General features: G+C 37.4%; 1 protein-coding gene and 1 non-coding gene across 2 annotated transcripts; one reads left to right on the forward strand and one right to left on the reverse strand.

Moving 5' to 3' along the window:
• Positions 1–995: 995 nt before the first annotated feature.
• Positions 996–1,066, reverse strand: Trnag-gcc. Its single transcript has one exon. It is a non-coding gene; the product is annotated as a tRNA-Gly (tRNA).
• Positions 1,067–1,545: 479 nt separating this feature from the next.
• On the forward strand, positions 1,546–15,311 carry LOC117324022 (centromere/kinetochore protein zw10 homolog). Its single transcript, XM_033879616.1, has 7 exons — positions 1,546–1,714; positions 3,915–4,117; positions 4,693–5,819; positions 6,104–6,279; positions 9,885–10,085; positions 10,351–10,485; positions 13,934–15,311. The coding sequence occupies exons 1-7, from the start codon at positions 1,678–1,680 to the stop codon at positions 14,305–14,307; spliced, it is 2,253 nt and encodes a 750-aa protein (XP_033735507.1). The 5' UTR covers positions 1,546–1,677; the 3' UTR covers positions 14,308–15,311.
• Positions 15,312–15,334: the final 23 nt, after the last annotated feature.

The raw sequence follows: 15,334 nt of genomic DNA on the forward strand, positions 1-15,334 counted from the left end.
TCAACTGTTTTTGTTTACAAGATTGCAAGTTGTAGCAGATGGGGATTAATTATAAAACCTGACTCTGAAATGCACTGGTGTGAAAGATGACAGAATAGCTAATGGTATCCACCGATGACGATTTTATATCAAAACAAAATCTGAATTTAGTGCTGTTTGAATTACCAGAAAGATAAGATTCCAAATTAATATACAATTCCCTGTGAATTAATATACAATTCCCTGTGAATTAATATACAATTCCCTGTGAATTAATATACAATTCCCTGTGAATTAATATACAATACGCTGTGAATCAATATATAATTCCCTGTGAATTAATATACAATTCCCTGTGAATTAATATACAATTCCCTGTGAATTAATATACAATTCACTGTGAATTAATATACAATTCCCTGTGAATTAATATACAATTCGCTGTGAATTAATATACAATTCCCTGTGAATTAATATACAATTCGCTGTGAATCAATATACAATTCAGTGTGACCGATATCAAGGCGACATTGCCCTAGTATCACAGGAATTTTTTTTCGTTTATAGCCCATCTGATCCGAAAGGCAGGTCGTGGCGTCCGCCTGTCGTCCGTCCCGTCCGTTCTTCTTTAAATAATCATCGCAATTATTGTCATGAACGACCTAATGGAGTTTTTGGTCTGAAACATCTTTGGATGAAATGGAACCATTTTGCATAACTGGAGGGTCTGGTTCCCCAGGGGCCTGATTGGCGGGATCCAATTTGGGAAATAGTTAATTACTCTAAGTTTCCCCCCTTTTATGATCAAGTGATCTATCTATCACGGAAATTGTGAGAGGAATAAGCCGTTCAATATCAACAATCACACTTTCACAAATGTAAAGTATCCGCCTCACAGATGTAACCACAATCAGGTATATTATTAATCTCATTCTTTAGTTCAAGTTCTGCGGGATATTTGTTAGTTTTGTTTTCAGCATTATTAAGCTGGTGGAAAAAAATTGATGAAAAAAATGTGCATCGGCCGGGAATCGAACCCGGGCCTCCCGCGTGGCAGGCGAGAATTCTACCACTGAACCACCGATGCTTCATGACCGGGGGTCTCAAAATATATTTCTTAAACTAAGTTAAAGATCGCGCAAAGTGACTTCTACTAATGAATGTCACACTATATGATTTAAGACACTCTTTGTGAAATTTGTCTTTCGTAATGATCATAGCCGAATTGAATTTGAATTAAAAGTAATCTGAAACGATTACAGTAGACTTAGATCTACTGTACTTTCGTTTTGTTACCGGAAACGACCGGAATTTAACGAATGTAAAGCATACGTAAGTTATTTAACGTCAATCAGTTTAAATTGTTGTATATCACAAGAGTTTGTGATGAAGTTCTAGTCGGTTGTCTTTTTAAGAATTCAGTACTAATTTTAGTTAAAGTAATTAATTTTATCATTCGGAACACCTCGGCCGATTCTCTACGGTCATCTAACCTCGGATGTATCATGACCGTAGAGAATCGGCCGAGGTGTTCCGAATGTAATTTTATTCCAGATTCAAACTATTCATCTATTACCTCCCTTGAAGTACACGCGCCATATCCTATGACGGCGGTTTTTAAAATGACAACATTGCAAGAGTGACTGCCATCAACTTGACTTGTGACAACTATCTAAATAAGATCAGAGATCTTTTGAAATGGCCTCCTTCGTGACAGAAGTTTTGACGTCAGCGGGTAAGTAGACTAGCTGTGTCAAAGTGATGAAAAGCTATTAGGATGTTTGGCTGAAACAGTACAGTCAATATTACAGTACATGTACAGGCCTACTGTGATTAATTACAAAATAGTACTTTATGAAGAATATAGACTTTAAAAACGAAATTGCCGGAAGAACTGCAGAAATTCCATTCAGATTTCAAGATGTAACATTTTGTGTCAAAGTGAAACTGTTACGTCTTAAAATATTCTTTGTAATATCCATCGATTCCTGACGATAGTTTTAAAACTTGAAAAAGTACATGGAGAATAAGGCCAGATGTTCTGGAAGGGTATACGTAAGTGTCTACTACCTAATCAACAAAACCTTCCATACAAATCTAGGTCAAACCTGGATTAAGAGGATTTTTTAAAATGAGAACTAGGGTGATGCATGTCAACGGAACCATTAGGCAGGCATATCATGATTAACAAGCATCAGATATATTCTAGTCCATTCTGAGCATAAAAATATAAGATCTAAGGGTTTTTATGAAAAAAAATTTGAAAATAAAATTGTTGAAGTAAAAGAAGAAAACTTTGGCTGAACATTACATATTTGACTGAAAATGTTGACAGCCCACGGGGCGGCTAGCCTGGACATTCTGGCAGCCCGACTTGATTCCAGGCAGCCCGACTTGATTCCAGGCAGCCCAGGGCTGCCGGGCTACTATTAGTGTCGATCCCTGCTTGAGTTGTTGATTTTTCCATCAGTAGTTGAAATTAAAAAAATGAAATCATCACCCTTTTCCTACAGCTTAGTTGTAACTTGTAACCTTCATAATTGTTGAATTGATCAAAGTACTAAAAGTTGCTAAAGTGCTCTTGGAATGAAAAAAGAGTTGCTAGCCCCATTGAAAAAATTAGAGAACTGCAACAAAACAGATGTCAAGAACAAAGAGTTTCCTCTTCATGACTAGTTGCCACCTTTTAACAGAAAATTTTCCTCACCATATCAATCAAGATATAGGCTTGGCAGCTGTGTGGTTTGGACTAATACAGGGTATTTTGTAAATGGTTATATACTGTAAATCACTTATATTTTGTGAGTACTTTATTTAGCGAACTCACCTAATTTGACTTATTCTCGAATACATAATTTCGTGAATTCCGATCTCATAATGACTTTAAATTCGTGAATGATATCAACAGATCGGCGATTTTTCCATGTTGGTAGCCATTTTGTTTATTAGAGTCATGTGACGGTACAAGAAAAGTCATGTGATTCAATCATGTGATATCGGTGTCTGGCCATATACTGAATTGTATTTACCGTACCTGTATAATGCTAAATGGCTTACAAAGGCGGTGTCAGACATTGAACAAAACCCACGGCTCATTAAGAATGCCTGGAAGATGACGGGACTACAATAATTTGTAAGTTAACGTACATTGTAATTAACGTACGTGTGTATACAGTGATACCGATGAACAGTTCTCTGGACAGTCTATTGCGAATGATTTATACTCCAGGCGATTATTTGCTCTGAATGTTTGAATTAAATAAATAATTTGTTTGATTTCAACTTTGTTATGGTAAATTAAATATCTTTTCGAGAATCAAGCGATGTGAAGTGCTATGCATACATGTAACCTTACATAACTTACAACAGCGTGGGTAATAAAGTATGACGTATTCCGGGTGACCATCCGTAATCCTAGGGACCGTACCTATTGTACTTAAATAACTACATGTAAAACGTCGTCTAGAAGTTAATTAAGTCCAAGTTCAACCACAATATCAGTGTTCAGTGGTTTTTTTTGTGTGTGTGAAATTTTGGTGTTTTGTGATATAAAAAAACCACTCTGATATAAGTATATAATCTATCATTCTATCATTACTTTAGCGGCGATGTTTGCTCACCAACTAAAGATTACGGTAGATTCCATTTACGCCACTAAGTATTCTTGTCATTCTTATACAAATATTCGTGAGGGATTTGAATTCGCGCTTGACTCTCCTCATGAATTAACGCGAAAATAAATCCCACACGAAATATAAGTGATTTACAGTATATATATTGGGCCCTTCTGTATAGTTAGAAGGTTAGAATTCCTGAAAAAAATATAAGATTGGAAATAAATTTCAGTTCTTTTAGAAAAAAGAATTTTGCATTGAATACACTCAAGTACATGTATATGTTAAATGTATTACTAATCTTTTTTATTGTATGTTTAGGTAAGCTGGAGACACAGGAGGTACAGGGAAAGCTAGATGCCCTGACTAAACAGATTGACTCCCTCAAGATACAGGTGTATGAAGTGACTCACAACAAGTATGTTGATTTCCAGTCCACCATGGGCACATCTGAAGAGCTGGCAGAAAATGTGGAAAGAATATCAAAAGAAATGTCAGATGTATCAGATAGGATAGAAAATGAGGTATGTTTATCCCGCCAATATGAGTCTGACCATCAGAGTCCCTTTCACCCAAAGATTCCCTACATCAAATTTGATTACAATTCCTTCATCCACTATGAAAGTGAAACAAATTCTTGTGTTTCAATAAGCATGAGACAGGCCCTTGACATAGTGAAAGTTTGTCCAAAAAAACGAATGAAAACAATATTAATGGGTAATTTGATAGGAGATTGAAACTTTATACATCATAAGATTTTCAGGAGAAGAACAAAATTGGAAATGGGAGGGGGCTTATTACCAAATGTAGGCCTCATGCCTGGCTCAAAAGACTTGATAAAAAGAGAGGCAGCTTAATGCCGAGCAGAGGCTTATTGCCAGAGGAGTATGGTAAATTGGCCACAACTTTTTGGCTGTTAAATGTAAAGACTGGTTGAAGTACTATATATATTTGACATGTCTGATGTACATTTGAATGTTGAGGATTTGAGCAGTGAACAAGTAAAATGACATCTGTTCTTTCAAAGTGCTGTCTGGAAATGTATGTATTGTATAAGTACTGGTATGTACTTATATCCACTACAATATTTTATTTTCAGATAAAGAGTCAGTTGAATATGTCTACAGAAGTCGTGGAATCTCTGAAACGTCAGCTGCTTGAGGTTACTGATGTTATGCTTGTTTTAGAGAGCTTGGTTCAGATACAAGAGGGTCTTCAGTGTATATCAGAAGCAGACAAGACTTGTAACTTCTCCAAAGCCGCTGAAGCCATACTGAATATTCATGAACTGTTGTCCAGTCTGGTGGAAGGCAACAAAGATGTTCATATTCTCCTGGCCTTACAGACAGAGTACTGGGTACAGAAGGAAAAATTTCTCTATGACATCGGCGACAAATGGAAGGAACTTGTGTTTTGGACAATGCCAGATAGTAATGAAACAAAACAGCAGAAGTGTGAACTTAAGATCATGACAGGCACAACAAATTTGTCTGTTTTGAAAGACATTGTTGTGGTGATGGAGAAGTTGGACCTTTTGGATTCAAAAATGAAAAGTTTTGGGGAGAGACTAGTACTTCACATTGCTCAGCCTTGTATTACTAACAGTAAAACAGTGCTGAAGGAAAGTGTTACTGGCCAGTCAAAGACCCTAACTGTGAAATATTGTGAGGACTCTACAGGGAAACCACCCTCCCCAGGAGAAGTGTTTGCCAAAATAACACAGATATTCAAATGGTTGAACGACTGTTTTCTACACATTATGATTGATGAGCAAGGCCAGGTGTTGATGGAGAGACTGGGTGGCATGGTGGCTCACCAAGTGATGGATCTCGTTGTAAAACAATGCCTTACGCATGCTATCCCAACCAGTAATAGACAAATGGAAGGTTTTCAGAATGACGTATCTGCTACTGAGGTCTTCAATCAGAAACTTACTGAAATGAAATTCATACCACCAAATGAAACTACATTGACAGATTTTGTACAAAATGTTAATGTTCTTTTTGCAAACAAGAAATGTCAGGAAATTTTGGAGAAAGCCCGCAATTTGATGACATCAGAGATGCACAATTCTGTGGCAGTGTCAGATGATAAACCCCTTGGGGAGCTACCTGCCCTTGAAAAGGGACATGATGCACCTTCTAGTAAGAAAAGTAGGAAATTGGACTTGGCAGGAGAATGCAAACTTAGTGATAATACCTTCAAACTTCCATCTTGTCACATCAGGTAAATATGAGAATAACATGCAAGGCCATTGCTTATATCATAGTTTTATGTTTTACATTCACTGCTATATCTGGTGTACATACATAGTTTAGATTTTTTTCCCAAATTGACAAATAGCCATAAATATATACTGATATAGATAATATAGGGTAACATCAGTGTCAGTCTTACAGACACTTCAATTCCATCTTCATTTCCTATTTATTAATACCAAATATGATATATTAAAATTTAATGGTTTATGATTTGAAATCTGTATTGAGAGAAATTTGTTTTGTTTTCAGTGTTTGTATTCAGCAGCTGCTGACCCTTGCTTATGAGACTCTACATGAAGCTGGTGAGAGTTCACCACAGAGTGCCATACAGCTCTTCTATGCTGTCAGGAATATGCTGGAGCTCTTCTGCAGTGTCTTCCCGACTTACCACAAGGAAAGCCTTGTCAACTTTCCTCAGCTAAGTGGTGAGCTTTTATTAGCCCACCATCATCAGATGGTGGGCTATTCAGATCGCCCTGCGTCCGTGGTCCGTCGTCCGTCCGTCTGTCCGTCCCTCCGTCCCCCCGTCCCTCCGTCCGTCCGTAAACAATTCTTGTTATCGCTATTTCTCGGAAAGTACTGAAGGGATCTTTTTCAAATTTCATATGTAGGTTCCCCTTGGTACCCTGTGCTCACGCTATCGATCGCATTTTGCGCATTTCGCGAAATGTTATCACTAATTGCGAAAATATAATTAAGTATTTTCGCAACGTTTGCGAAACTGTTTTTAACCTAAGACATACTATAGACTGCATAAATATCCCCCTGTCTTAAATCTTTAATTCAACCACTTACGTTTTCACTAATTACGATGTCATTGCATCTAACTTATCCTATGATCGAACTACATGATTAGCACATGTCATGTATGTTACGGAAACGTAAGTACTTAAATAAATCTGAATCATTTGAGCGTTTGTTTGATGGGCAATGCTTTGTAAAGCGTTTAGATAACTTGGGCAAAAACATGGCAGCCGTGACCCTATGGCAGACGAATGTTCTGCCTGTGCCGCAAGCTTACATTGCTCTAAAAACAAAATGACAATTGTCTGTTCAATATTATTTCAACTTTCATTAATTGTATGTACAATGTTATTTAGTATTTAACAAGTATGTATCATTCAATGTCTTGTATCACGAATATATTACATAAGGTACAATTCATGGTAAACCCCACGTTGTGACAGGGCTGCAAAATTATTTGTTCAGGGTGATTTATGTATGAAGCATCTATTTGGAAATGCATCTGTTTGGAAATGCTGTGAATAGGTTATGCAGCAGATATTCTCCAAATCCAATTACTTATAATTATCACCAATATGATCTAAAGGAATAGGAAGTCGATTCAATTTTCGCAAAAAAAAAAAAAAAAAGTCCCGGGAACGATAAGATTAAAACATAAGTTGTGGTTTGAAAATCAAGTTGAAAATAACATTATTTCAGTGTAATCTCAAGTGTGTTCTTTTTCAATATGAAAATAATAGCAGCTAAAACACAACTGTTTTGGTATGATACAATGCTTTTTTAGTTGGTTGAATATTTTTTGTTTACGCTGAGGTAATACATGATATTTGGCAGTATTTTGTAATTTATAAATTCTTAAATAATGAACACTTTTAATGCCTGCCTTTACTAATAAAATAGTTTAACACATTGTATTAATATATATATAATAATATATATCAAACAAATATGCGTGTGCTATATTTAGTTATTAAATTCTTAGCAATAACATTGTCTTGCTAAAACCATTTCTTATTTGCTAAAGAGAAAAAAGGTATTTTAGCAACTTTTGCTAAAGGATTTTTACGCCTAGAGTGTGCAGAGGTACCTAGTTATGCATATTGCATTTTGAGACCAATCGGAAAACAACATGGCCGACAGGCAGCCATCTTGGATTTTGACAATTGAAGTTTGTTATCGCTAATTCTCAGAAAGCACTGAAGGGATCTTTCCCAAATTTCATATGTAGGTTCCTCTTGGTGCGTAGTTATGCATATTGCATTTTGAGACCAGTCGGAAAACAACATGGCCGACAGGCAGCCATCTTGGATTTCGACAATTGAAGTTTGTTATCGCTATTCCTCATAAAGCACTGAATGGATCTTTCTCAAATTTCATATTTAGGTTCCCCTTGATGCTTAGTTATGCATATTGCATTTTGAGACTAATCGGAAAACAACATGGCCGACAGGCAGCCATCTTGGATTTCGACAATTGAAGTTTGTTATCGCTATTTCTAAGAAACTAATGAAGGGATCTTACTGAAATTTCATATGTAGGTTCCCCGCGGTGTCTAGTTATGCATATTGCATTTTGAGACCAATCAGAAAACAACATGGCCGACAGGCAGCCATCTTGGATTTTGACAATTGAAGTTTGTTATCGCTATTTCTGAGAAAGTACTGAAGGTATCTTTCCCAAATTTCATATGTAGGTTCCCCTCGGTGCTTAGTTATGCATATTGCATTTTGAGACTGATCGGAAAACAACATGGCTGACAGGCAGCCATCTTGGATTTCGACAATTGAAATTTGTTATCGCTATTTCTAAGAAACTAATGAAGGGATATTCCTGAAATTTCATATCTAGGTTCCCCCTGGTGCCTAGTTATGCATATTGCATTTTGAGACCAATCGGAAAACAACATGGCCGACAGGCAGCCATCTTGGATTTTGACAATTGAAGTTTGTTATCGCTATTCCTCAGAAAGTACTGAAGGGATCTTTCTCAAATTTCATATATAGGTTCCCCTTGATGCTAAGTTATGCATATTGCATTTTGAGACTAATCGGAAAACAACATGGCCGACAGGCAGCCATCTTGGATTTCGACAATTGAAGTTTGTTATCGCTATTTCTCAGAAAGCACTGAAGGGATCTTTCTCAAATTTCATATGTAGGTTCCCCTTGGTACCTAGTTATGCATATTGCATTTTGAGACCAATCGGAAAACAACATGGCCGACAGGCAGCCATCTTGGATTTTGACAATTGAAGTTTGTTATCGCTAATTCTCAGAAAGCACTGAAGGGATCTTTCTCAAATTTGATATGTAGGTTCCCCTCAGTGCCTAGTTTTGCATATTGGGACCAATCCAAAAACAACATGGTCGACAGACAGCCATTATCGCTAAATCTTAAATTTTATATATAGGTTCCCCTTGTTTGAAAAGTACTAGCTATAGAGGGCTGTTTCTGAATTTACACAGATTAGTAAGACTTAGAGGAAGGGAAAAGTAGAGAAAAGATCAATCTGACATTGAACCTATGAAGATCATTCAATGGTGGGCGCCAAGATCCCTCTGGGATCTCTTGTTTTAAGTATACATACTGCTTGATGTCATTAAGTTGTTTCTCCTCCCATACCCTATAAAAGTAAAATGTCGCCCTGATGATGGCCATCTTCATATACATATATATATTGTGTATCAATATATATAACTTCTACACACAATAAAGAAAGATCATTGTTGTGAACATATCCCTAAAGATTCATACATATGTATATACAATGTACATTGATTCATTTGTTCTTGAGAAGTAGTGATAATAAGAATTGTTCATGGATGGATCGGAGAGGAAAAGCAATCTGTAAAGTTGTATATATCATGATTCAAAATTAAAAAATCATATGATAAAGGACTGTTTCAATCCAGTCATTATATACTGTATTTTTATTTGTCTTCACAAATTATGCGGTGACTGAACATGCTTATGATTTTAACTGTCATCTGTAATTTGACAAGAGCAACTTGCAAAAGTTGAATAAACGATGCATTGCATTATCTTAAAAATATTTCAGTCATAGATCATTGATTTAGATTGGGCTATCCTCTACCATCTTATAATATGATAGGTGCCAGGGTGAAGACAGATTTGGCTGTATATGTTTGTACTGGTATGTCTATAGGTTCTGTTGGTAAGGATTACATCAATATTTATTGAGACTGCTAATCCTTGAGAATATTGTATCTAAAATGTAGAATAATAAATATATACATATTATTATATATTACTTCTTTATTTCCAGCCATATTTCACAACAACTGTATGTTTATTGCCCATCACTTGATGACCATGGGCCATCAGTTCCGTAAAAAGTTGCCCCCGACAATCAATGCAACCTTTGTCGACCTTGTACAGAAAATCCGTCGACTTGGCACCGACACTTTCCTGCAGCAGATGTCGCGACAGAAAGGTGTAATGGCGGAGTGCCTTGGAGGAGCAAAAGGTGCAAAATGTTGTTGTGACTTGCATAATCAATATTTTAAAGTGGATTAAAATGTAAATTTTAGTGCAACATTTATATCAAATATGACTGCAGTGCTAGTCTATGTCATTAAAAAAAATGGAAAAAAAAAAGAATTGTAAAAGCTAGAGTACATTAATATTATCTGGTTTTATGTTTGTTTAAGATATAATATTCCATGTATTTGAATTAGATCCATTTTGTTGTTTCAAATATATTTTCTGAAGTATTAAGTTTTCCTTGATAGGGTTTGCCAGTGTTTCTGAGGAGAATATGTACTTTGATGCAGAACGTGCTATAAAACAGACCATTCATCAATTCCATCATCTTCAGAAGGTCTGGCAAGAGGTTCTTCCTCCAAGTGTTTATAGGAAGGCAATAGGTAAGTTGTCATGCTGGAATCTGGTTGTTATTGGAAGGAAGTAGGTCAAGGTGCTGCCATCTAGGGTTTATTGTAAGGCAGTGGTAACTCAAGGTAATGCCATCTAGTGGTTATTGAAAGGCAGTGGTAACTGGTTAAGTCAAGGTGCTGCCATCTAGTGGTTATTGGAAGTCGGTGGTAAGTCAAGGTGTTGCCATCTATTACTGGTAATTGGAAGGCAGTGGTAACTTGTTAAGTCAAGGTGCTGCCATCTAGTGGTTATTGGAAGTCGGTGGTAAGTCAAGGTGCTGCCATCTAGTGGTTATTGGAAGGCAGCGGTAAGTCAAGTTGCTGCCATCTAGTGGTTATTGGAAGGCAGTGGTAACTTGGTAAGTAAAGGTGCTGCCATCTAGTGGTTATTGGAAGGCAATGGTAAGTCAATGTGACTGGTAAAATCAATTTTCTGCAACCAACTGATGATCGATTAATACATCAATCACATCGAAACTTCCTCTTTATTTTTTTGTACTTTACATAGATTATACTGGTCAAATGCTACTGTAACTTGCTTACTTTGTAATGAGACTGTCTAGTAGTGTCTACCATGTTGATTAGGCCAGAAGAAAAATGGGAAAGGTTTACATTTTGTGGACAGTTTGCACAATAATTCATGCAATGTCATTTGAGTGGCCTTAATATTTTCTGACATCGCCATACTTTATGATTGTAAAATATGCATTGTACAACAAATAAAAAAAAAAGATTTTAAGACTTTTAATATCCTTGATAGGTCTAATTTGGCCGACAAAATGAAAGTAAAACTAATTTATCGTGTCTCTGACAGAACTGTTGCATTTGCTTGGTTATAATCAGGTCATGTGCACTCAGGAGACTATAGGGGGTCAGTAAAATTTCTTAGGTTCTTATGGTTACCACATAGAATCATCCTGAAATGGTTGGAAACATATAAATAAGAATTGTCTCTTCTATGCCAGTTGAAAATAGTTGATGCCAGGTGCTGATTGAAAGTGTCTTGGCAACTTACATATAGCTTGTTGATAAATATGACACTATTTCGGCAGACGACTCGTGTAGAATGTATGAAAAAAGATTCTGGTAGAAAGCAATGAAGAGTAATAATCATTCTGGAAATTTGTTCAATCAAACATAAATATTAATGTAGGCGGCAACTTCAGACTAGTTTAGTTTAATTTTGACATAAACAAAACCATTACATCTGTGGTTTATATTTTTAGCTCACCTGGTCCGAAGGACCAAGGTGAGCTTATGCCATACCGTGGCGTCCGTCGTCTGTCGTCCGTCCGTCCGTCAACAATTGACTTACTTGACTTCTTCTTCATAACCCCTGATCGGAATTTGAACAAATTTGATCAGAAGCATCCTTATGGGTAGGGGACTCAAAATTGTACAAATGGTGTGGCTGACCCCCTGGGGGCCTCTGGGGCGGGGCCAAAATGGGTCAATTTGGCGCTATTGATATAAACGACTTCTTCTCTGAAACCAAGCAATGGCTATCGCTCATATTTGCCTGGTAGCATCACTATGGGGTGGGGATTCAAAATGTACAAATGATGGGGCTGACCCCCCAGGGGCCTGAGGGGCGGGGCCGAATGTGGTCAATCCGGCTATATTCATATAAACGACTTCTTCTCTGAAACCAAGCAATGGCTATCGCTCATATTTGCCTGGTAGCATCACTATTGGGTAGGGATTCAAAATTGTACAAATAATGGGGCTGACCCCCCCCAGGGGCCTGAGGGGCAGGGCCGAATGTGGTCAATCCGGCTATATTCATATAAACGACTTCTTCTCTGAAACCAAGCAATGGCTATCGCTCATATTTGCCTGGTATCATCACTATGGGGTGGGGATTCAAAATTGTACAAATGATGGGGCTGACCCCCAAGGGGCCTGAGGGGTGGGGCCAAATGTGGTCAATCTGGCTATATTGATAGAAACGACTTCTTCTCTGAAACCGAACAATGGCTGTCGCTCATATTTGCCTGGTAGCATCACAATGGGCATCTTCGCTAGCCAAGGCTTCTGATTACGTTACACTCCACGAACCCTTGGCGGATATAGGCGTCAGTTCTGGCCCTCTAGCGGTGATTCGAAATTACCACCCTTCACGCATGAAATTTTCGACCAATCAAAACAAGTCTTACCGAGTTACTTCATCGGTGATGTTTACAAACACACATCGATGTTTGGTGTCATTTCGATGAGATATGTGATCAATGACTTATATGAATTGATCAAACACTGCGAATGTTCCCCCAAAGATTGTGATTTTTGTATTTAGGTAAAATGCCATGACATAGTCGGCAATGTAGCTCTGTACTGGGTGCCGCATTTTTTGTTTACTGCGAAACCAAGCCAGAATGTAAAACGCGATTTGATTGGGTGCCTTGGTATTCCAGGGCGCGACGGTTTGAACACGACTATATCCGCCAAGAGTTCGTGTAGTGTAACGTAATCAGAAGCCTTGGCTAGCGAAGATGCACTATGGGGTGGGAATTCAAAAGTGTACAAATGACGGGGCTGACCGCCTAGGGGCCTCTGGGGCGGGGCCAAAAGGGGTCAGTTTGGCGCTATTGATATAAACGTCTTCTTCTCTGAAACCATGTGATGGCTGTCTCTCATATTTGCCTGGTAGCATCCCTATGGGGTGGGGATTCAAAATTGTACAAATGGTGGGGCCTGAGGGGTGGGGCCAAAATTGGTCAATTTGTTTAAACAACTTCTTCTCTGAAACTAAGCAATGGATATTACTCGCATTTGTATGGTAGCATGGTTATGGGGTTGGGATTCAAAATTGTAAAAATGTTGGGGTTGACCCGGGCCACCAGGGGGCTAAAGGGTGGGACCAAAAAGGGTTCAATTTGGCTAAATTGATTTAAACAACTTATTCTCTGAAACTTAGCAATGGTTTGACTGGTAGCATCCTATTGGGGTAGGTATTCAAAATTGCATAAAGGAAGGAGCTGACCCCCAGGGGGCAGGGTCAAAAGGGGTCAATTGGTCTAAACAAGTTCTTCTCTGAAACTAAGCAATGGATATCACTCACATTTGTGTAGTAGCATCCCTATGGGGTCGCGCCAAAAGTCAATTTCATTTCATGGATTAATGCACTTTTTGGCATTTTTAGTATTAAAATAAAACCAATGTACATGTAGCCATATAAAATGCTTATGATATATATTGACATAGCAATACCAGCAACAAATATACTTAAGCATCATTCTTGTTTCATATCTCATGAAACCAGGTGAGCGATACAGGCCCTCTGGGCCTCTTGTATATTCACATCATGTTTTTGATTGCTTTTTCATGTGTCATATATCTTATTCTACTCATAAGTTATAAATTCATTGAAAACAATATTTGATATTATTGGGACAATCTTCCAACAGGTGTCCTATAATGATTGTATGGTTTCATTAAACAGGTACGCTGCTGAATTCGGTCGTGGTAGACATCACAGCGTCCATCGTGGTATTGGAGGATATCTCTTCAGATGACGCTCGTCAGCTAGCTACACTACTTACAATCATTATGGATAAGGCTGGACCACTACTACAAACACCAGCAGATGATAAGGTCAACTTGACATTTGAACTCCAGAAAAATGTCTCAAAGTGGCTTCGGTATAAAGAACTGATTACAGTGCTAAATGCAAGTCTTTTAGAGATCTCTGATAGATGGGCAGAGGGCAAAGGCCCCCTAGCAGTTGAATTCACACCAAATGAGATGAAGTCACTGATCAGGGCCTTGTTTCAAAACACAGAGCGGCGGGCTGCTGTTCTAGCCAAAATAAAGTAAAGTAAAATATTACCACCAGCTCTGTTGTTAAAAACTTTATTTGGTATCCCCATTATTTTCAGTGAAGTACATTTTAACCTATTGTATTACTATTACCAGCTTCAATACCGCCAGCTCTGTTGTTAAAACTGTATTTGGTATCCCCATTATTTTCAGTGAAGTACATTTTAACCTATTGTACTACGTTGTTATATTGTACTTCGTTGTTACATGGGTACAAGGTATACCTATCATGCACGCAAGACCAGCTCAGGGAAGCACAGTTCAGTCTTGATACATCTATATGTTTGTGAAGCATACTATGGTGGGAAATGCGTGAAGCTGCGATACTCTTGTTAAAATAAATGTCTCAATAGCATAATTACTGATGTAATTAGGTGATGCTATGACATTGATATTGAGTGCCAGTCTAAAAATGATACATGAAATTATGAAGTGCTAGAACATGTTTAGATTCAGCTTATTTTTGGTGCCTTTTGTGATTAAGATGCTGAATATAGGTACAAGTAAGTCTTGAGCTCACGATCATACATTGTGTCAAATTCTTAATTGTCCATCAAATAAATAGTTACCTGGGAATGGAGTTGTTTTGTTGAATAGTATTTTATACTACACTGAAAAAATAGCAACAATAAGATTTCAAGTTTGGATTTCTAACCATCCATGGACCAAGAGTACATGTTAGAATTCTCCATTTCAACCTGATCACATGTGGTCTGTAAAAATATGATGTAGACAACAGTATTCTGAACACAATGTACCTGTGATATACTCCTGGAGTTATGATGCTTTGTGTTGACATTGACAAGGCAACATCCTGTTTTGGGGTAGAGTAAAATCACAAGTAGGCAATGGGATATAATAGCTGGTTATTTGATTGTGTACATTTACTTATCGTTCGAGATTTGGCAAATGTGATGCCTTAATATATACATCATGTAAAGTATTATACAACTGTTAGTGAAATAAAGTTAAATTATTAAAATTGTATTTTGAAAAACAAATTGAAGTCTCTGTTTCTTATCTT

Source organism: Pecten maximus, chromosome 3 (genome assembly GCF_902652985.1).
Source record: "Pecten maximus chromosome 3, xPecMax1.1, whole genome shotgun sequence".
Taxonomy (NCBI): domain Eukaryota; kingdom Metazoa; phylum Mollusca; class Bivalvia; order Pectinida; family Pectinidae; genus Pecten; species Pecten maximus.

Coding starts and splice junctions, on each gene's coding strand:
- LOC117324022 (XM_033879616.1), top strand. CDS start 1,678: ATGGCCTCCTTCGTGACAGAAGTTTTGACGTCAGCGG. Junction 1,715..3,914: donor AGAAGTTTTGACGTCAGCGG/GTAAGTAGACTA, acceptor TTGTATGTTTAG/GTAAGCTGGAGACACAGGAG. Junction 5,820..6,103: donor CTTCCATCTTGTCACATCAG/GTAAATATGAGA, acceptor TTTTGTTTTCAG/TGTTTGTATTCAGCAGCTGC.